The 23,235-nt window shown below is 42.3% G+C and overlaps 1 protein-coding gene across 2 annotated transcripts in view; it reads left to right on the top strand.

Annotated features, from left to right (window-relative positions):
* The window catches only part of PDPR (pyruvate dehydrogenase phosphatase regulatory subunit), a 47,920-nt gene that overhangs the window by 16,486 nt on the left and 8,199 nt on the right, over positions 1-23,235 (top strand). For both annotated transcript variants that reach the window (XM_058279725.2, XM_058279724.2), the window contains exons 4-16: positions 2,160-2,241; positions 2,338-2,501; positions 3,240-3,361; positions 4,137-4,254; positions 4,993-5,142; positions 6,290-6,482; positions 9,122-9,246; positions 12,010-12,165; positions 12,388-12,521; positions 12,897-13,045; positions 13,506-13,618; positions 15,096-15,190; positions 16,510-16,599. In XM_058279725.2, coding sequence (XP_058135708.1) covers positions 2,160-2,241; positions 2,338-2,501; positions 3,240-3,361; positions 4,137-4,254; positions 4,993-5,142; positions 6,290-6,482; positions 9,122-9,246; positions 12,010-12,165; positions 12,388-12,521; positions 12,897-13,045; positions 13,506-13,618; positions 15,096-15,190; positions 16,510-16,599 — 1,691 coding nt within the window. The remainder of the gene's footprint in view (positions 1-2,159; positions 2,242-2,337; positions 2,502-3,239; positions 3,362-4,136; positions 4,255-4,992; positions 5,143-6,289; positions 6,483-9,121; positions 9,247-12,009; positions 12,166-12,387; positions 12,522-12,896; positions 13,046-13,505; positions 13,619-15,095; positions 15,191-16,509; positions 16,600-23,235) is intronic.

Genomic DNA, 23,235 nt, shown 5'->3' with positions numbered 1-23,235 from the left:
TGTAGGCTGCCTCCAAATCAGCATATTTAAGTCTGTTTCATTGCTCATAACTGCAGAGTAATATTCCATAGGGTGTGCCTGCTGTCATCTGCTGTCCATTTCTCCATCACCTGACATTTATGCGAGTCCCTTTTCTTGCATTCATAAGTAATGATTCAGGAAAGATGCTTCTCTGTGTGTCTTTATTTTCTCATGCTGTTTCTAAAGGATACATTCCTGGAAGAAGGAGAATTTGGGCACAGGGCATGCATATTTTAAATTTGATAGGTGTTGCCAAGTCATCTTCCAAAAGGGTTCATCCACAGTATATTTCTTTACAGTCTTCTCAACATTGGATATTAAGCTTTGCTAATCTAAGAGATGGAAGAAAGTATCAGATTCTAATTTACATATCTTTCAGGTTTATTGGACATTTTTATTTCTTTAAAATGCCATTTAATATCGCATGCCTCCTTTCTTCTTAGTGATTTGTAGGTCTATTTTATGGCTCTTGACCTTTGACAAAGCAGATTATTTACCAGAATTGCTATATTTCAAACTTGAAAAATCCTCTGTGAGAATATAGTAGAATTTTAATCCTGTTAATGGATGATATGTTGATCTTATTATGAGTTGATCTTGTTATGATACATACAGTAAAACATGATGTATTATATAGGTACATATACAGTGGTATTCTCCTATATATATATATATATATATATATATTTTTTTTTTTTTTTAAGATTTATTTTTTATTTCTCTTCCCTCCCCCCCCCCCCGTTGTCTGCTCTCTCTCCATTTGCTGTATGTTCTTCTGTGTCTACTTAGATTCTTGTCAGTGGCACCCGGAATCTGTGTCTCATTTTGTTGTGTCCTCTTGCTGTGTCATCTCTCTGTGTGTGCAGTGCCACTACTGGGCAGACTGCGTTTTTTTTCACGTGGGGCAGCTCTCCTTACGGGGCACATTCCTTGTGCGTGGGGCTCCCATACGTGGGGGACACCTCTGCGTGGCATGGCACTCCTTGTGCGCATGGGCCAGCTCACCACACAGGTCAGGAGGCCCTGGGTTTGAATTTTGGACATCCCATGTGGTAGGCGGATGCTCTATCTGTTGAGCCAAATCCGCTTCCCTCCTATATATCCTTTGGTAGTAAATAGAAAATAGCTGCTGAACTTTCGTCTGTCTCAAGATGAAATTCTGAGTGTGATTGGCCCATAACTCTCTGGCCACTATCACGCCATAGTCTGGTAAAGCCCCTGTTTTCTAAAACCAAGCTCTGAAATTCCAGTGCTCTAAGCTGGGGCATTCTTGTCATGTTATTTGATCATTTCAAGAGAAATTTAAAAAATATCTTGAATTATCCCAACCATACTTCCTTTTTTAAAGATTCTCACTTGGTTTAACTTTTTCTTCGTAAGCACTGGGAGCCACTGCCTTTGAGGAGGATTCTCATTGACCCCAGTGTTGGAGTAAGGGTTGTATCAGTTTTGTTGATTGTAAGCATAAAAGTCTTCTCTAGCAAACTTGGGCAAAAAAGAGTTTGTTGGAAGGACATTGGGGGCCTGTGGAATTGGCGGTCCCTTGCCTGGACTGGAAAGGTCTGTCTGCGATGCTGCTGCTCCTGGAAGGGGTGGCCTCTGGCCCTTCACCTGCTTGCTTTAGACCAGGTGTTCCAGGGGGACTGACTGGCTGCGCTTAGGCCAGGCCCACAGGGTGGGCTGTACTGTGGAAAGAGGGTGGGGCTTGACCCCTGCTGGCTGACACTGTAAATGGCCTTGGCCAAGACTAGGAGGAGAAAGAGTGAAGTTGCCTGAAGCAGTGGAGAGTGGGGATGGACTCTTAAGTAGCCTTTCCCCTTTCCCCCAAGAAAGTTTTTTAAAACAATGATACCTTTTTAAAGTTATTACTATGAAAGTGCTTTTTTGTATGTCTCATCTGACCCTCACAAACCTCTGAGCTGAGAATGTTTGGATAGGGAATGGAACGTTGGCTGATGCATCTGGTGAACTTTTAATTTTCCCTAGAAGCCCAGAGGAACCAAGTTCACTTGCCAAGAACATGGAGGGGCAGTCGTAGGACTCATCACAGGTCTTCTGACATGTAATCTAGTGTGCTTCCTATCCTGCCGCCTGCATCTGGCCTGGTCTGTCTCAGTTTGGGCTGCTTTTTCTTACAGGTTATGTGAGGACAGGTTCAATCTCTCTGGCCCAGACTCAGGACCGGCTGATCTCCTTGAAGCGCATGAACTCAAGGTTGAAGTACGTATGAAGCTAGACCCTTTCCTGGCTTTTCTGCCAGGCTGACCTCTGCCAAGGGGCCGGTGACTGTCGTTGTCCCTTTGTGTTCTGTGGCAGTGTTATGGGCATCCCTTCTGAGATCATCTCCCCCAAGAAAGTTGCCGAACTTCACCCTCTCCTCAATGTGCACGACCTGGTGGGGGCCATGCATGTCCCCGACGATGCAGTGGTGTCCTCTGCCGACGTGGCTCTTGCCCTGGCAAGTGCTGCCTCTCAATATGGTAAGATTCTAGGGTGTTCTTAAGGTGGTGAGGAAGGAAGAGGCTCTCTAAGAAAGTGTCTCAAGTTGGCAGTGGCACCAACTTGACTTTGGAAAATTATTCTCATTGGCACATTCAGCTTCCACTTTTGAATACTGGATCTTAAAAGTTTTTTGTTTTTCTAATAATATGTTAAGTATTTTTCTCCAGGGCCAGTTTTTCTTATTTAAGTTTCAAGGAACTGCTTTTACTACTATGAGAACCAATTTTAGCCCTTCTGACATAAGGGGATTTTTGCCCCCACAGGATTGGAGACTCTCCAAGGATACAACATTCCTTGGGGGCTTAATCTAAAACTGAAATCATTCCTGAGTATTGGAATGAATAAGGGTAAAACTTAACCAATATCCAGGGTGTTACATACCATGGATGAACTGATTCATGATGTGGGTAGATTAGAATTTAAGATGCCCCATTTGGACTTTCTCTCCTCCACTCCTTTTATGATCCCTGGAATTTCATTAATTGTGTACTAGTCATTTTTAAAATTGGCCTCCTAATTTCAAACTTAGGAAAGGGCCATCTACACAATCTGGAGAATGTGGTTCCTAGGGTGGTGGTGGTGTTTTGTTTGTTTTTTTTTTAAATTAAGATTTAACCTGGTCTTTTCACTGTTCCTTACTGGGTTGAGAATCTGCTACTAATACCTTATTCTGGAACATCGGGTGATGTGCCAACTCTTTCTTTACCTTGGAACAGGTGTTCAGATCTATGACCGCACAGCAGTTCTTCATGTAATGGTGAAAAAAGGTCAAGTCAGTGGTGTGGAGACAGATAAAGGACAGATTGAATGCCAGTATTTTGTCAACTGTGCTGGTCAGGTAGGTTCGCAGCAACATTGGGTTACTGGTTTTCTTATTTAACTTTTGCCTTCAGGATTTTTTGGTATAGAAAATTCAGCTTAATATTGTGACTGACTAAACAGACATCAGAATGTACATTGAACCAGAAAACTCAGGATTCCTGTACTCAAAAACCTGTACCTCTGTCCCTTGCTGTCTCCCATCCTGGGTTAATGTGTACAGTGCTGGCTAGGAAGGCAGGAAGCAGCTGGGCATGGCATGGGGCTTTCTGTGGTGTTACGTTGCCTAGCGGTAAGTGTTAGGTTCTTTCATTGCATCAGGAACACTAAACTGCTTCCACTTTTTAAGGCAAATTGGTCCCTTTCACTCTACTCTACAATCCTACGGTGACCTGGGAAACACTTTTTATCATGTGAAGGTCACTTAATGATGGGTATTTGGGATCCGTATTTGAGGCCTGGCATTTTGTTGAAAGGTCTCCATGAGCTTTCTTTACTAGTTGGTAAATCTGTATTCCTTTGATCTAAATGTAATTTTTAGGGTTTAAAAAGTATAGTGTTAAGAAAAACAAAACAAAAAACTGTAAGCTAATAAAGCTGGAAAAAAAAAGGTATAGTGTTGCTCCCCATCCAAATAATTGAACTAAAGCAGGCTGAAACTTGGCTTCCCACACCTGATACTATAGCACGAGCACACAGCAGCCTCTTTAAATTATCCCCTTTTTAGAGGCTGAGCCTGCTCATTTGTATTTCTGTTCCTCTTCCCACCCACAAATCAATCTGTCCATTTGTAGTGGGCATACGAGCTGGGTCTGTCCAACGAGGAGCCGGTTAGTATCCCGTTACATGCCTGCGAACACTTCTACCTTCTGACTCGCCCCTTGGAGACCCCTCTGCAGAGCAACACACCAAGTGAGGACTTGCACTTTTTTTTAATCTTGTTTACTTGCCAGTATTCTGTCCTCTGAAAAAGAAGACTTTCTGCTAAGGGCAGACTGTACCCAAAAGAGTCTTTTCTTTCTTGGAGCATGTTACAGGGAGGTGGACCCGATTCTACCTTTTCTTTAATAACTCTTTATGTAAGGATGGCCAAAATGGGATTTCCACGTAAGCGTTTTCTCCCCACGTTAATTTTAGCCCAAACAGAGGTCATTGAGAATGTTTGGAAAGGGAATGTAATCTTAAATTTTTGTCTTGAATGCTATAAATTATAGAAATGTCGTAGGTAAGCTATATACTTAGGTCGTTTAGGGATGCCAAGTGCTGTCAGAGGGTTTTGATACCGTTTTGGAGCTCATAATCCCTCGAATGGACTCTGCATAATCCACCCTGGCTGTTAGACTTCCACTCGTTAAGTAATCAGGTTGTGAGGACTAGTTAGTTAAGGCTTCTTGGTAACTGGTAGGTTTAGGGATAATCAGAAAAACAGACTCCACTGTAGGTCTGAGTGGGAGGGTCTTCCCCCATGCCCTCAAAAGGTATTTGAAAGCCCACAGATGCCCGTGTGCATGGGCTGCTGTTTTGTTCCTAGAGCGGTTAATGGGTGTATCTGTCTCTTTCCGTCCATGTGGAAAACTGGCTGGCCTTTAAACCTCAGTTATTCTCTTCTGCTCCCCACCCCTTGTCTCCCGTGTCATTTCTCTTCCTCAGCCATTGTGGATGCTGACGGAAGAATTTATATTCGGAACTGGCAGGGTGGCATCTTGTCTGGGGGCTTTGAGAAGAACCCGAAACCAATTTTCACTGAGGGCAAGAACCAGCTGGAGATTCAGAATCTACAGGAAGACTGGGATCACTTCGGTGTGTGGACTAGAGTAGAGCAATAATGCCTTGTATGTGCCTGAGAGTCTATATCTCCCCGAACATTTTCAAGAATAATTCCTTCTTTGATGTTTATAACAACCATGGTTAGTTGCCTGGTCTAGGGATGCAGTTACCGGTTAACAGCAGATCAGGAGATTAAAATCTAAGTTGGCTGACATTTCTTCCTCCCTTTTTTTTTTTCCTAACAGCTCCCTTCTTTTTTCCTCCTTTTTTTTTTTAACAGCTTCCTTTTTTCCTCCTCTATTTTTATTTTTTATTATTATTTATTTTTTAAAAGCTCCCTTAAGTTGGCTGACTTTTGACTTACCTTTTCACATAAAAGCATTGCTGAGATTTTAGGCCAGGAGAAGGCCTTCTTTTGGTAGGACTTCAAATGAAAAAATTGAAGAGATTTTTAGAAGGCAGAATTGTTTTGTTAATTTGATCTTTTACTTAGTGTTTTATAATATTCAATTTACTTGTTGAATAGGTAATATAGTCTCATGGTTCTAAATAATTCAAACAGTATGGAAGAGTTGATCATGAAAAGTTTCCCTCCCACCTTTCATGATCTTTTCTTTTTTTTCCCCTAATAAAAGTTTTTATTTTGGGAAATTTTGAACTTTTAAAAGTGCAAAAATTAGTATAATGAGCCCTCTTGTACCCACCAGCCAACTTCAGAAGATATTAACTCACCTTAGCCTTTTTTCACATATTACCATGCTCCCACTGGATTGTTCCCAGATTACAGGGTAGTATCTGTCTTTTGCAGCTTTTCCAACTTAGGCAATGAAATTAATATTTTTCTATCTTTTCGGGTGCCATTTAAGAGTTTTTCCACTTGTACTGACCCCTTCAAAATTATTATTTGTAGCCCCATGTTTCATTTGCTATTATGTAGCCCCTTTCTTTTTGTAAAGATACCTTTTTTTCGTATGTCTTTATGTCAAACATTTTGCAGGTTATTGTCCTGAAATTCCACCAAGGTAACTGCTTTCTGACAAAAGGCCCAGTTGGTTCTGAGAAAATTTCTCATTTGTAGGAGATTTTTCTGAAAAGAAATTGGGAGGAAAGTAAAAGAGGTTGAAAAGTTTTGGATTCCCTGAGGATGAGGGCACTGTTTGGGTTTGTTTTTATTGCTCAGAGCCCCTGTTGAGTTCCCTCCTGCGCAGGATGCCAGAATTGGAGACTCTGGAGATCATGAAGTTGGTGAATTGCCCCGAAACTTTCACACCTGACATGAGGTGCATCATGGGCGAGTCTCCTACAGTTCAGGGCTACTTTGTCCTGGCGGGAATGAACTCTGCTGGCCTTTCGTTTGGTGGAGGAGCTGGAAAGTGAGTCTTTCTCCTTCAAAATCAACTGTGAACATGTGTCAGCTTGCCGGGCTTCTTCCCTTCTAGAATCTATACTTTTTATTAATGTACTATATAATATATTATAAGAAGACGACGACGATACTTGTAGTTTGAGAGTTGTCCCCTTCAAAGTAACCACCACAGGAGGCTCTGCCCATCGTCCAGAAATGTTGTCAATACTCTGGAATTAGCCACGGGGCCTGTGGATGTTGTTTAATACTTTTTCAGGAGTAACAAATGTTGGGTTTTTTGAGTGTGTTGAGTTTGGAAATGGCCAAATGTGGTACATGAGGAAGGTGATCAAGTTGAACGATGGACTTGTTATTTAAAATGTAGTGACTAACCACACTAATGCAAAATGATGCTCTGAAAACAGTCACAAAAGAAGTTATCAAAAGTACTGTTTAGAACAAGGACATGTCAGAAAACTATATAACCTCCCGAGGCCACTGTTGTACTGAAGATATCCATTGGATGTAGAAATTAGAGGGGGTTGTGTGTGTATGTGCATGTGTTTACTCTTCTTCATAGATGTGGCTTATTTTTTTTCTTCATATTCTTAAACTTTTTGTTTTGAAATCATTTCAAATTTATAGGAAAATTGCAAAAATCATTCAAAATGCATGCAGAGGACTCCAACATACCCCCCACCCAGATACCCAGATCCACCACTTCTAACATTTGCCACACTGCACTGCACATCGTGCCGTCTCTCTACCTGTCTGTCCACCTGTCCACCTGTGGTCTGTCCATCTGTTTTCTAAACATTTGAGAGTAGGTTGTCTATATCATGCTCCTTAAACACATAATACTTTCATGTATATTTCCTAAGCACAAATTTATTCACTTATTTAACACCTTAATTAGAGTTATGAGGTTCAAGAAATTTAACATTGCTGTAAAGCTTACAGTTTAGATTCTGATTTCACATTTGTCCTAAAAATATACTTTTGGACATTTTCTCCTCTGTTATTAATCTAGTTCAGCATTTTATTTAATTGTTATGTCTCCTTTTTTTTTTTAAGATTTATTTTTTATTTCTCTCCCCTTCCCTGCACACACCCCTCCCCCCCGCCCCAGTTGTCTGCTCTCTGTGTCCATTCACTGTGTGTTCTTCTGTGTTCACTTGTATTCTTGTCAGCGGCACCAGGAATCTGTATCTCTTTTTGTTGCGTCATCTTGCTGCGTCAGCTCTCTGTGTGTGCGGCACCTGGGCAGGCTGCACTTTCTTTCGCGCTGGGCAGCTCTCCTTACGGGGCACACTCCTTGTGTGTGGGGCTCCCCTACGTGGGGACACCCCTGTGTGGCACAGCACTCCTTGGCTCATCAGCACTGCGCATGGGCCAGCTCATCACACGGGTCAGGAGGCCCTGGGTTTGAACCCTGGATCTCCCATGTGGTAGGCAGATGCTCTATCCATTGAGCCAAATCCGCTTCCCTGTCATGTCTCTTTAGTTGCTTTTTTTTTTTTAATTGTAGGAACATACATACTACATGAAATTTCCCATCTCAGCCAGCCCAAGCACACCTTCCGTTAGGTGGGATTAATCACATTCACAGTGTTTTGGAACACTCGCCACCATCTGTTACCAGAACTTTCCCATGACCCCAACCAGAAACCCTACACCATTATGCATTAACTCCCCCTTCCCTCTCCCCGCTGCCTGCCCCTGGTAGCCTGGACTCTTCTTTCTGTCTCTATGCATGTGCATATCCAGGCCATTTCACATAAGTGGAGTCACACAGTATCTGTCTCTTTGTTTATGGCTTAAGTGAAATTTTCCTTAACATAGTGTTATATATCAGAACTTCATTCCTTTTTGAGGCTGAGCAATATTCCATTGCCTGTATATGTCACTGGCTTATATCTTTTTTTTTTCTTTAAGATTTATTCATTTGTTTCTACACCCCCACACACACCTCATTGTTTCTTATGTCTGTTGTGTGCTCATCGTCTTTTTTTTTTTTTTTTTTCTGTAGCCCTGGGAATTGAATCCAGGACCTCCCATGTAGGAGGGAGGTGCCCAGTCGTTTGAGCCACCACTGCTCCCTGCTTGTTGTGTCTCTCATTGTGTGTCCTTGTTGTGTCTCTGTTGCATCATCTCATTGGGCCTGCTTGCTGTACAAGCCTGTTGTGTCACCTTGCTGTCTTGCTGGTCTTTAGGAGGCACCAGAAACCGAACCTGGGACCTCCCATGTGGTAGATATGCACCCAGCTGCTTGAGCCATAGCCACTTCCCTGGTTTACATCTTAAATACTCTCCAGGGAATCTTATCATGAGAACAAAAATCCTCATAGTGATGTAGTGAGAGCAGGAGATACAATCCCTTCTTTATTGCTGTTTACCAGAGACAGTAAGGAAATTGCCCAGAATTGCCCAAATTGTCTGTGACAAGATAGGATTTTTCAGTTCATTGGATTCTTTTTTTTTTTAATGCATGTTTTTATTTTTAAAGTGCTTTAGATTACATATATGGTACATTAAAAATATGGGGGATTCCATATGTCCCACTCCCTTTCACCACCACTCAGTGGATTCCTAATTCTTAATATGGTGTTTTTATTCCCGAATAGCATCTCTGAGGCCCAATAACGTTTTTTTCCCTTACCTGACCAGATACCTCGCTGAGTGGATGGTACAAGGTTATCCCTCAGAAAATGTTTGGGAGTTGGACTTGAAACGTTTTGGAGTCCTCCAGAGCAGCCGCACTTTTCTTCGCCACCGAGTCATGGAGGTCATGCGTAAGTGAAAGCCTGTCCCATTGAACCTACTTCCAGGTATTTTTCCAGTGGCCTGTGTTCACTGGAAGGGTGGATTTTCCCTCAGTTCTTTGGTAACTGCTTTGAGTTTGACTGTTCCAGGCCAGGGTTTTCTTGGTGTATTATACCTTGTTTATTACTTCTGGGAACAAGAAAGTAGGATAGGACTTGCCGGTGGTAATTCTTACCAGTCTCCCTGTAGCAGCTTCCTGTACATTCCCAGCAATGCTTACTGACTGCTTTACCTTGAAAGACCCTAAGTCAAAGTGAATGGTCTCCCGCTCCCCACTTAGGGTTTGAGATTGTGCTTTGCTTTCCAAGGCAGATAATCTGCTACATTATATTCAAAGCACCAGGCTTCTCTGGGTGACCTTGACCATTAACCGGTCTATTGTACATGGCCAAGGTAGGGGTCTCTTTCTCTTGTAAAGAAAAAACATTCATTCTTTTTCTCTTTTTCCTTGCTCTTGCTTCCCTCCAGCTTTGAAAGATTGCCCTCTTCATTTAACTTAACTTGTTACTCTACCTTCTCTCTGATTTATTTTCTAGTAGGCACTTGGTAAAAGCTTTTGTTGTCAGGAATTGAACCAAATCAAGTAGGTTCTACCAGGTTGTACTTATGCTCAGAAGTAAACGTCTACATTGGCTGTGACCTCCATTCTTGGTCGAGAAAGCACTGTTGGTTTAGTAGCCAGACTGCATTCACAGGGAGACCTTAGGGTAGCTTTAATGCCTAAGTGCTCACGACTGGCCGTGGCAGGGAACTTAACATCCGTGAGAGGTGAAGGAGCCCAAGGCACTGTGTTTCCATAGTTACTTTAGAGCCTGTGCAAATCATAACTGAGCCTGAACTTCTCCTTGTGTTAGGATGCTTTGGGTGGTGTATCAGTCAGCCAAAAGGGGTGCTGACGCAAAGTACCAGAGATCTGTTGGCTTTTATAAAGGGTATTTATTAGGGGTAAAAGTTTACAGTTACAAGGCCCTAAAGAGTCCAACTCAAGGTTACTTTTCTCACCAGTCTGTTGCCACGTGTTGAAGCAAGATGGCGGGCGATGTCTGGGAGGGTTCAGCCTTCCTCTCTCCTCTAAGGCTCCATAGGCCCAGCTTCTTCCGATCTCAGTTGTAGCTGACACAGGGCTTATTTCTTCTGGGCTCAGCTACTCAGGGCTGTGGTCTCTCTAGCTGCAAACTATCAGGTGAATGGCTCAGCTCTCCCTGGGGCTCCAGCATCAGAACTAAGTTCTTTCCTGTGCTGTATCTTTTTATGTGTCTCCTGTGTATCTACTTCTGTGTGTCTCCTTGATTTAAGTGTCCGTTTATATAGCCCACAAAGGGGGCAGGGACTCAAACTGAGTTGCACTCTCCTAAGCCCTAATCTTAACATAATTGAATCAAAGACATTTCAGCTGAATCTAATACAGTCAAAGGGCATCATGCCCAGAGGAACAGACCAGTTTACCAACATAATCCATATCTCTTTTTGGAATTCATAAGTAATATTAACTGCCACAGGTGGCTACTGCTGATTCTCATAAAATAGCAATTGCAGGCACCGTAGAAATTGGGGAAGGGAGAAGCACTGGATCTGAAGTACTGGAGGGGACTGACAGATTGTCAAAATATGAGGAAACTGGTATGGCTTCCTTCTCCCAATTCCCCACCCCGCAGTGTACCGTGTGTTTGGAATGATGTGAGGTCAGCTCTTCTCTTTGCAGGGATTAGAGAGCACTCTTTCTGGCTGTTTTTTACTTATTGCTGTTGCAGATGGGACTTTAATAGAAATGAATTCTTTTTTTTTTTTTTAATTTATTTTATTTCTTTCCCCTTTCCCCCTGCCCCTGTTGTCTGCTCTCTTGTGTCCATTTGCTGTGTGTTCTTCTGTATCTGCTTGCATTCTCGGCAGCATCAGGAGTCTGTGTCTCCTTTTGTTGCGTCATCTTGCTGCGTCAGCTCTCTGTGTGTGCGGCACCACTCCTGGGCGGGCTGCGCTTTTTTCGCATGGGGTGGCTCTCCTTGTGGTGCACATTCCTTGCTCCTGGGGCTCCCCTATGTGGGGGACACCCCTGTGTGGCATGGCACTCCTTATGCACAGCAGCACTGCACGTGGGCCAGCTAACCCTGGACCTCCTGTATGGTAGGTGGGCGCTCTATTAGTGAGCCCACATCCGCTTTCCAAGAGAAATGCATTCTGGCCCTAGCTTTCTTAAGTGAATAATGTCTCTGCCACAGTATTAGGCAATCTCTTAGATTTCAGAGCCCCCAAATCTATGGATGATGAGTTTCCTTTCACTTGCGAAATGGGTACATACTGGAGAAGAAATGACTGCCACAGGTGAGATCCCAGCAACACAGGCATATAAGGAAGCAAGGGCCATTTTTTCACACTTGGTAACCACCGCTGTTCTACTTGATAAAACCCTCATCTCTGCGATGGACTTAGGAAGTCTTAGAGCTCTTACCTTCCTCACATTGCTTCTGCCTGCTGACTTAGAACTGTAATTGTCATTAGAGACCTAGTGCTGTGGCGTGGCCTGTAGCTATAGAACGTTGTGGAGGACTAAAACCAGTGTTCACCGTGTTGCCTTTCTTCTGGCTTGTGCTTATAAAACTTGGTAATCGTTGCTATATTATCCTAGAAAGTGTTCTCCTTTGAGTAGGAACTGACCCCAGTGTCTAGTGGCTGTTGGTTACTCAGCTCTTCAATCTGTGACTTGGGCATTGACAAGCTGTCTTCATGCTTTCCAGCTCTGCTCTATGATCTGAAGGTTCCCCGTTGGGATTTCCAGACTGGTAGGCAGCTACGGACATCTCCTCTCTATGACCGGTTGGACGCCCAAGGAGCCAGATGGATGGAGAAACATGGATTTGAGAGGCCAAAGTACTTTATTCCACCAGATAAGGGTAAGAACACACATTCTTGTTTTTTGTATGTTTGTTTATTTTTTTGTCCTAAGAATTAATGAAACTTACTTTAAAATGTAAATAGCAGAATGTGTTCCTGGAAGAGTAAATAATTAACACTGTTATATTATATAGTACAGTACAGTATTTGGGAGCAAGATTCCCAAATGCAAACCCCCTCCTTTTCTTTCTACCTTTTGTGTGTTTGTTTCTGTTCTGTAGACCTCCTGGCATTGGAACAGAGCAAGACTTTCTATAAACCAGATTGGTTTGACATTGTGGAGTCTGAAGTCAAGTGCTGTAAGGAGGCTGTGTGTGTCATTGACATGTCATCTTTTACAAAGTTCGAAATAACAGTAAGTATTTGGGAGCCAAAATAACCGAGTAGGGGGCTTTTTTCATCTGTTGAATGCCTCCTGTGTTTTTCATTTATCGCTTCAAAAGGGATTCTGTAAGAACCTTGGTATATTTTAAGTTTTTGAACTTCATCTCTTTTATAGCATTCCTCAGAATTTTTAACTCTTTCCTAGTTTTCAGTTTGCCTAGAGAGGACCATTCATGATTAGAATAGATAACTGACTTTCCCTTCAGTAGAGTAAATCTGCAAATATTGCTACATGGATAAGTGGCTAATTGAATTTTCAGCAAGTCTTGTGGCTCTTCAGGGTGCATTAGCCAGCCGAGTGCTGTTGTGCTCACTGCTCACTCTGCTTCATTCTCTCGCCCTATAGTCCACTGGGGATCAGGCGTTAGAAGTTCTGCAGTACCTGTTCTCCAACGACCTCGATGTGCCCGTGGGCCACATTGTGCATACCGGCATGCTCAACGACAGTGGGGGATATGAAAACGACTGCAGCATAGCGCGACTGAGCAAGCGCAGGTGAGGTGGCTGTGCCGCCCGCCCTGCTCTGTCCAGAACACTGGTTCTGTGGGCACTAGAGCAGAGCGGCTAACTCGTTCTTGCAGACAGCCATAATTGTACCAAGGACAAAGAGGCCATTTCATTAACTCATGTCCAGCTCATTGGCTGCACAAAAGGAATCACAAAGGGTGGGGCATGGGAGAAACCCACCGGAGAATGTAAAACTCAGTGTAGAAGGGTAAGTAACATTGTGGGAGAAGATGCCTTACCTTATGTTAATAAGCCTATAATTGTTCTGCACTAAAAGGAAGCCAGAATCTTCTGATTTGTCATTATGTGATATCCTAGCATTTTACTCTTGGCCCTTGATGAACCTAAGAGATGATTACTCATAGCTTTAAAAACTACATGAGAACATAATTGTTTCTTGTTCCTCTTTGGCTCTCCTATTTTGAATACTTTTGGGTCTTGCTTTCAGTTTCTTCATGATTTCTCCAACCGATCAGCAGGTCCACTGTTGGTCCTGGCTTAAGAAACACATGCCGAAAGACACCAACCTGCTTCTGGAGGATGTCACCTGGAAGTACACTGGTAAGGAGGGCCCTTTTGGGTCAACTGAGCAAGAGTAGGCCAGTAGATCCAGTTTTATCTTCTGCATTTTCCATCTTTATACTTGACATTCAGAATGACTGTGAGAATTAGATAGCATGGGAGAGGCTCCCTGGTCACAGAAAATTGATCTCTAATACTTCCCCACTTTTTTTTTTCAAAAAAAGATTTATTTATTTATTTATCCCCCCCCGCCCCCACCCCGGTTGTTTGTTCTCTGTGTCTATTTGTTCTCTGTGTCTATTTGCTGTGTCTTCTTTGTCCACTTCTGTTGTTGTCAGCGGCATGGGAATCTGTATTTCTTTTTGTTGTGTCATCTTGTTGTGTCAGCTCTCTGTGTGTGTGGTGCCATTCCTGGGCAGGCTGCGCTTTCTCTCGCGCTGGGTGGCTCTCCTTACGGGGCGCACTCCTCGTGCGTGGGGCTCCCCTACGCGGGGAACACCCCTGCACGGCATGGCACTCCTTGTGCGCATCAGCATTGCGCATGGGCCAGCTCCACACGGGTCAAGGAGGCCCAGGGTTTGAACTGCGGACCTCCCATGTGGTAAACGGATGCCCTAACCACTGGGCCCAGTCCACCGCCCCCACTTTTTTTTTTTTTTTTTTAAATGAAATATAAAATGAGTTAGGGCTTCAGTTTCTGGTTTGTTCACTGCTAGCATTTAAGGGCTGAAATATTTGTTGAATACAGTAAATAATTTTTAAGGATGGTTTAATTTCCTGATGATCTCTTCCAGGAGTCCTGACAAACGAGCAGCCCCTCTCCTCTTTTTCCACCCCATTCCAGGTTCTACTCTCCCCTCCCTTCTTCCTTACCCCTCACCTGCACCGGCATTTACTCTCCCTTGCTCTCATTTTCAGTTCACTGAAGTAGCATATGTGGTTAATATGCTACTGTCTGGCAAACTATGGAATGTTACTGTCAAATGCTGTGTTCTAGCCTTTATTAAGGTAGTTGCTGAGCTGCTGCTGCAGACATCAGAGTCCAGGGTGAATTGGACAGCTCTCTTCAAGTGCTCTCTTCCAGGCATTGATTTGGGACTGGGTCTTTTTCCAACATGCTGCCACACTGTTAGGAACCTGTTGCTTTTTAATTCACCAGGAAAGGAATGAGAAACAGGAAATATGCATAGGGATTACAGCCAGCTCAGCAAGTGGGCTCATATTCCATTGAACAGGACTTGGTCTTGTGGTCCCAATCTAACTGCAGGGGAGGCTGTGCAGTGGTGGCTTCCTGTGTCCCCCAAAAGAGGATGCAATCTCACCAGCTTGTCACACCAGTCTACCAGTAGCTCCCCTTAGCTTCTGTCAGTAGAGCTGTATTTGCCTGAATTGGGATGCTCTGTCCATCCTTGAACAGCCTGAGTACAGGGTGGGATGCTTTTATGGTCTCACCACCCAGACGCGGCCATAGGCGAGTAAATCCAGAATGAGGCATCTTTTGTTCTCTTCTGTTTAGCTCTCAATCTGATTGGCCCTCGAGCTGTGGATGTTCTGTCCGAGTTGTCCTATGCCCCTATGACTCCAGACCACTTCCCAAGTCTCTTTTGCAAGGTGGGTGCACAAAAAGTCCTATTTTTTAAATGAACTGGAATTTTTTTCTTTTATAATGGTGGCAATTACTTATTTTTCCTCTGGTATTATACCCATAAAAGGTATTTTGACCTTTATTAAGCAAATAAGAAATGACCGAGTAAACTCATGATTTTTTTCCTCCTTCAAGCTCTCCTTGTTTAATAATCATTAGGATATCTTTGTTGTGGATTTAACTTACCTAATGTCAGCTCTACATATTACTGGTTTCTCTAGCATTGGACTAAACTTTTATTTTACAGGGTTATGATAATGCCAGTCAACGTCTAAGATCCTTCAAATAAGAAATGGTTTGGGTGAATTCCTAAATAACTTAAATAATTTTCTTTCTTACAAGCAGCAGCTCTAGCTGGGTGAAACAAATTGTAACTGAATAAAAGAAAAGAAAATTGAATATTCTCCTGGAAGCAGCTAACTGCAGAGGTTCAAACTGACAGCCATTCTGGTAACCTGTAGTGAGCACAGGGGAGACAGTTACTGTTGGAGGCTCTTTGAAGTTCAAACCAAAGTTGGGATGCACCTACAAACTGTTTTTACAGTTTTCCTTTTTCTCCACGGCAGAGGGAAAGCAACAGAAAACTCTCGGCTGGCAGCCGCCAGCAGTCCCCGTCACAGTGCTTTCTCCTCTTCCTGGAAGGGGCTAGCCCCACGCTTGCTCGAGCTGCTGCGTCACAGCTGGCTTATATGGAAGTGGCTCGCCTTGGTGCCCTCTGGGACTTAGCATGTTCCTTTACAGAATGGTGATTAAGTCAGTGGCCTATTAGGTGACTAAGCTGCTGTAAACATGTTTTGAAAAATCAGAAGCCAGATCTCTGACCCCAGAGTAGCAGGTGCGTCGTGTTGTGGGTAGGTATAGACATCATCATGTTTTTATGGCAGGTGCCCAGGATTTGTCCTCCGAGTCTCCCCAGAGAAGACATTAGCTTAATTTTCATTCCTCCCCATACCTACCTCTGACTAAAACAATTCTTTAGCAAGAGCTTGTAGGAAATATTGCATGCTTCTCAAAGACTTTGTCTCCACTTCCCACCATCAGCCTAAAACTCCTGAAGTGGTCATACTCATGAGAATATCCATTTTTAGTGACCTCAGTTCATGGGAACAGGCCATTTTCAGGATGAAATTCTTTTGTTTACATGTATCTCCCTTAGGGTTAAACGAAGGGTACAGAGGTAATGGGTAGGATTTACTTCAGGCAGGCATTCCCTTAACCATTGTGTATTGGGTGCCTACTGCCTGGAAAAGTTTCCTCAGCTGACTTTCTGCCTTTGCTTCTACAGGAAATGAGTGTGGGCTATGCAAACGGGATTCGAGTGATGAGCATGACTCACACAGGAGAGCCAGGATTCATGCTGTATATCCCTATAGAGGTGAGAGGGCCCTGTTTTCCTTTCCCAGAACCACCGGATGGTGTGCTGGCTCGCGCAGAGCTGATGGGTACTGGCAGGTTTAGAAAGCTTTATCTCACTGAGCCTTTATACTTTATAGTTGAAGATTTTTATATTTTTAATTTTTTTTTGAGTAATGCATTCACATGGTTTAAAATAATCTATAAAAAGTATTTGATACCGTCTCACCCATTTCCCCCAACCACCACCCATATTAGTGTTCCTTTTTTTTAAATTGTGTCAGATTTTTTTATATATATGCAAACAAATTGGAAGACATATTCTTACCCTTCCTTTTTTTCCCCCCTTAAATTAGAGAGGTTATGGGTTTATAGAACAATCCTGCATAAACTACTGAAGGTCCATATACCACCCTAGTATTAAGGACCTTGCTTTGGTGTGATACAGTTGTTATAATCGGAGGAAAGCACATTTTGCTACCTGTACTATTTTTTTTTTTTAAGGAGGTACCAGGAATTGAATCTAGGACCCTGTACATAGGAAGCAGGTGCTCAGCCATTGAGCTACATCTCCCCAGTGAGTTGGGTTGTTCATGTGTTTGTTTTTAGAAGATACTGGGGATTGAACCCAGGACCTCATAGATGGGAAGCAGGCACTCAGCCGCTTAAGCTATATCCATTCCCCTATAACTGTACCATTAACTCTAGTCCATGGTTTAACTTTAGGGTTTTCTGTTTAGTGTAGTTCCATGCTTTTTTTTTTTTCCAATTTTTGTTACCATTACTCTATACTATACTATACTATACCATACTATAGAATTACCGTATGACCCAGCAATCCCACTACTAGGTATATACCCAGAACTGAAAGCAGGGACGTGAAGAGATATTTGCCCACTAATGTTCATAGCTGCATTTTTCACAGTTCACTATACTTTCTAAAGAATAGCCAAGCTGTCTGCCACAGCAGCTGCACCATTTTACATTCCTGCCAGTAAATAATGAATGTAATTATTATTCCTCTTTCTCCATATCCTCTTTAACACTTGAGATTTTCTGTTTTTTGCTTTGTTTTGTTTTTTTATAGTAGCCATTCTTGTGGGTATGAAATAGTATCTCATTGTGGTTTTGATTTGCATTTCCCTGATGGTTAATTATGATGAGCATCTCATGTGCTGCTTCACCATTTGTCTCTCTTCTTCAGAGAGATACCTATTTAAGTCTTCGGCCCATTTTTTACTTGCGTTGTCTGTCTTTTTGTTGTTAAATTGAAGGATTTCTTTATTTATTCTGGATATTAAACCTTTATTGGATATGTAGTTTCCAAATAATTTCTTCCATTGTGTAGGCTGTTGTTTTACTTTCATGATAAAGTCCTTTGAATCGCAAACATTTTTAATTTTGAAGTGGTCTCATTTATCTATTTTTTTCTTTTGTTGCTTGTGTTTCAGGTGTAAGGTTTAAGAAACCACTGGTCAATGTGAATCCTGAAGATGATTCCTTACATTTTCTTCTAGGAATTTGTTAGTTTTGGCTCTTACATTTAGGTCTTTGATCCATTTTGGTTTGATTTTTGTGTAAGTTGTGAGGCACAAGTCCTTCATTCTTTTTTAAGTAGAGATCCAGTTTTCCTAGCACCATTTGTTGAAAAGACTGTTCTTTCCCAATTGAATATTCTTTGTCCCCTTGTCAAAAATCAGTTGGCTTTAAGTCTGAGAGTTGATTTCTGAGCTCTCAAATCAATTCCATTGGAATGTATGTCTGTCCTTCAGCCAGTACTATGCTGGGTTTTTTGTTTTTTTTTAAGATTTTATTTATTCCCCCCACCCCTTGTTTGTGCTTGCTGTTTGCTCTATATCCGTTCCTTGTGTGCTGTGTCTGCTTGTTTTTTTTTAGGAGGCAGCAGAAACTGAACCCAGAACCTCCCATGTGGTAGGCAGGGGTCCAGTCGCTTGGCCAGCTCTGCTTCTGCATGTTGTCTCTCCTGGTTGGGTCATCTTGTTGCACCAGCTCGCTTGCTTGCTGGTCTTCTTTAGGAGGCACCGGGAATTGAACCTGGGACCTCCCATGTGGTAGGTGGGTGTCCAACTGCTTGAGCCACATCTGTTTCCCTATGCTCTTTTGATTATTGTAGCTTTATAGTAACTTTTTTTTTTTGAGGTACTGGGGCTGGGGGTGACTCCAGGACCTCAGTGCTCAACCACTGAGCCACACTGGCTCCCCTGAGTTGGTTTTCTTTGCTTGCTTGCTTGTTTTTGTTTTTAAGCAGCACTGGGGAGCAAACCTGAGACCTCCCATGTGGGAAGCAGGTGCTCAACCACTTGAACCACATCTGCTTCCCTGTAATAAGTTGTAAGACTGGAAGTATTAGTCCTCCAATACTTGACTTCTTTCTTCTACTTCAAGATGGCTTGGCTATTCAGGGCCCCTTACCCTTCCATATAAATTCGATGATTGGCTTTTCTATTCTGCAGCAAAGTATGGAATTTTGATTGGGATTGCATTGAATCTGTAAATTGTTTAGGTAGAATTGACATGGTAGCGATATTTAGTCTTCCAATCCATGATCAAATGTCCTTCCATTTATTTAGGTCTTGTTTGATTTCTTTTAGGAATGTTTTGTAGTTTCCTGTGTACAAGTCCTTTACATCCTTGCTTAAATTTATTCCTGGATATTTCTTTTAGTGACTATTGTGAATGGAATTTTTTTCTTCTGATTATTCATTGCTCGTGTATAGAAATACTGCTGATTTTTGGGTGTTGATCTTGTACCCCACCCGTTTGCTGAAATGATTTATTAGCTCTAGGAGCTTTGTTGCGGATTTTCCAGGATTTTCTGTATATAGGACCTTTCCTTCTTAAAAACACAGATGGGAGATACTCTTGTTGTTTATCTTTTTTTGCTTAACAATTTTTTATCAGAGATCTTTCCATGTCTCTGAAGAGAAAGCACTTTTTTTTTTAAACAGTGGCATAGTATTCCATTGTATTGTTGAATCATAAGGTAATATACCAGTATGGTACTAATATACATTTTTGATGTTTCCAGTCCTTAATTATCATAGGTAAGTAATTCTGCAGTATACAAGAGTCTTTTCTCATTATAGCTCATACCAACAGAGTTGTCAAATGTTAGCATTTTTGCCAGTCTGACAGATGCAAAATAGTTCCCCCCCCCAGTACACTTTAAATTTCCATTTCGAATGAGGGTGAGCAACTTTTCAAAACCCATCTCGCTTCAGTTAAAAGCCAGTCTACATCCTACAGTCTGCTTACCCTTTTGCCACCCTCAGGCTCCTGCTCTTACGTGTTCTCTGCCTCTCTCATTCCTTACTAGTCTTTGAACATGCTGTACATGGTTCTGCCTTAGCCCTGTGTACATCCTTCCCCAGATAGATACTCCCAAGGCTCACAGCCTCACCTCCTTCAGATCTTTTAAGATATTTAATTTATTTCTCCCCGCTTCCCGTCCCCCCCAGTTGCCTGCTCTCTGTGTCCATTCGCTGTGTGTTCTTCTGTGACTGCTTCTATCTTTATCAGCGGCACCGGGAATCTGTGTTTCTTTTTGTTGAGTCATCTTGTTGTGTCAGCTCTCCATGTGTAGAGTGCCATTCTTGGGCAGGCTGCACTTTCTTTGACACTGGGCGGCTCTCCTTACAGGGCACACTCCTTGCGCATGGGGCTTCCTACATGGGGAACACTTCTGCATAGCACGACACTCCTTACACGCATCAGCACTGCGCATGGGCCAGCTCCACACGGGTCACGGAGGCCCGGGGTTTGAACCGCGGACCTCCCATGTGGTAGGCAGATGCCCTATCCATTGGGCCAAGTCTGCTTCCCCTTCAGGTCTTACTGACACACACCTCAGTGAGACCTGAGTATTGTTGCAACACCTCATTTCTCCCTGTTCTTATTCCTTGTTTTAATTTTCCCCTTAGTGCTTACTACTGTCTTAAAGATTTTCTTCTATTTAAGTTCCATGAAGACAAGGATTGTCTCTTCTGTTAATTTTTGTATCCCTAGCACCTAGAGAAACCCTTGGCACGTAGTAAGTGCTCATAAGTTTGTTGCATGCATTCTTCTATTAAAAAAAAAAATTTCTAGGGACTCTTTCTGAATCAGAAAACCCTTTGAATTGAGTTGCAATTTTTTTCCAGTTCATCACTTTGTTTTTGATTTACTTATTATGAAGAGTATCATGCATTGCAGAATGTCTTGATTTTTACGTAGTTCAATCAATCAAATCTTTTGTGACTTCTAGAATATTACTAGAAGGGATTCCCACTCCAAGGTTATAAAATCTTCCCAGTTTTCTTTTGGTTCTTTATGGGTTTTGTTATCCTTTTGTTTGATTTTTAAAAAATGTTTAAAGGCTTGATCCTTTTGCAGTATATATATATATATTTTAAAGATTTATTTATACCCCCCCCTTGCAGCTTGTTTGCTGTCCGTCTTTGTCCATTTGCTGTGCCTTCTTCTGTGTCTGCTTGTTTCCCTTTGTTGCATTATCTTGCTGCACCAGCTCTCCGTAGGTGCAGGCCAGCCTGCCTTCACAAGGAGGCCCTGGGAGGCAAACCCAGAGCCTCCCTTTTGGTAGATGGGACCCCAGTCATTTGAACCACATCCGCTTCCCCTTTTGCAGTGTATTTTGAAGCACGTTATAAAGTATGGCTCAAAGCTTTACATTCTTATAAAATATGTGGGGTTGTCCCAATCCCATTCATTGGAAAATTTGTTTCCCAATTGATTTTAGATTCTACTTTTATCAAATTTCCTGTATGTATTTGGGTTCATTTCTGGACTTCCTATTCCATTACCTTGTTCTGTGTATTCATGATCCAGAACAACACTATTTTGATTATTAAGTTTGTATAATGTGTTTAAATATATAGTAGTGCTAATGTTCCCTCATAGTTGGGAAGACTGAAAAAGAACAATCCCTGCTTGCTTACTTTCCCTTGTGAACTGTACAATCATCAAGTTAAAACACAGAGACCAAGAAAACACCCTGTTGGTATTTTTGGCATTGTACATTGAAAAATTAGGGAGAACTGACATTCTTATGCTTTGGCTTTCATTTAGATTTCTTTAGTGTACTTCTGAGGTATATCAAAGTTTTCTTCATATAGGTCTTTTTTCATATATTTATATATATGTATTTTTTTTTTAAGATTTATTTTTATTTCTCCCCACCCCCTCATTGTTGGCATTGCCATGTCTGTCTGTTGTATGATGGTCTTTTTTTAGGAGGCACCGGGAACTAAACCCAGGACCTCCCATGGGGGAGGCAGGTGCCTAATCACTTGAGCCATCTCCACTCCCTACTTTGTTGTATCTCTCATTATATGTTTTCCTGTGTTTCATGTTGCATCAGCTGGCTGTCTTGCTCATCTTCCGTAGGAGGCACTGGGGACCAAACCTGGGATTTCTCATGTGGTAGGCGGAAGCTCGGTTGCTTGAGCCACATCCACTTCTCCTTATATTTCTTAAGTTTATTCAATTTGTTGTTGTTGCTATTGTGAATTAGGGGTCTGTGTTCCATTATCTTCTAAGTTGTTATGACTTAGGAAAGCTATTCTGTATATTAATTCTCTATACTGCTTCCTTCCTTATTTTTTGTATATAACTTTTAGTTGACTCTCTGGATTTACCAGGGCTCAATCTTATATACAGAGGGTGATAGTTTTTCTTCCTTCTCAACAATTTTTCATTCCTGTGATTTCCTTGTCCAGTTGTGACAGGTAGCATTGATCATAGGCAACTGTGTCCTGTTCTTGACGCTAGTCAGTATTGCTTGTAGTGGTAGTTTTTCTTTTTTTTTTTTTTTTTTAAGATTTTTATTTTTTATTTCTCTCCCCCTGTTCCAGTGTCTGCTTTTTGTCCATTTGCTGTGTGTTCTTCTGTGTCCACTTGCATTCTTGTCAGCGGCACTGGGAATCTGTGCCTCTGTTTTTGGTGTTGTATCATCTTGCTGCATCAGCTCTCCGTGTGTGCGGCGCCACTCTCGGGCAGGCTGTACTTTTTTCATGTATGGTGATTCTCCTTGCAGGGCGTACTCCTTACACTTCGGGCTCCCCTATGTGGGGGACACCCGACCATGGCAGGGCACTCCTTGCATGCATCAGTACTGTGCATGGGCCAGCTCACCACACGGGTCAGGAGGCCCTGGGTTTGTACCTGAACCTCCCATATGGTAGGCGGTCTTAGCACAGATTCAGTTCATGGAAATTTCTTCTGCTTTTCCACACTCAGAAATATAGTGATGTTAAAATAAAGGAATTATCCAGCATTTGAGGAAAGTTGATACAAATGTGGTAGATGTGATTTTCCTGTACAGACAGGGATCAATTCTGAAACACCATAAGGTCATTCAGGATTATCACCTGGGTACCAGTGTAAATGGCCAAATCCCAGCAGTAGGGAGGACTGTGGCTCTAGCAGTTCCATCCTTACTTGGAGGCTCTCTGTGGAAGGGGTGGTCCCATTCTTAGGATTTCCACAAGTCCAAGAGAAGAAACATGTGCCAGGGTTATTTTCTAGCTGGCTTTTGGCCTCCAAAAGTTAATGCTTGTGTCTTTTAGGAGAGATCTTCCAAAACACGGGCAGATGACAGATTCTTGTTTTTGTTCACATGAAATCCCTAGTATTTCTTGAG

Source organism: Dasypus novemcinctus, chromosome 18 (genome assembly GCF_030445035.2).
Source record: "Dasypus novemcinctus isolate mDasNov1 chromosome 18, mDasNov1.1.hap2, whole genome shotgun sequence".
NCBI lineage: Eukaryota > Metazoa > Chordata > Mammalia > Cingulata > Dasypodidae > Dasypus > Dasypus novemcinctus.
Note: the sequence above shows the minus strand (reverse complement) of the source record. Positions and strands in the feature narration are given on the sequence as shown.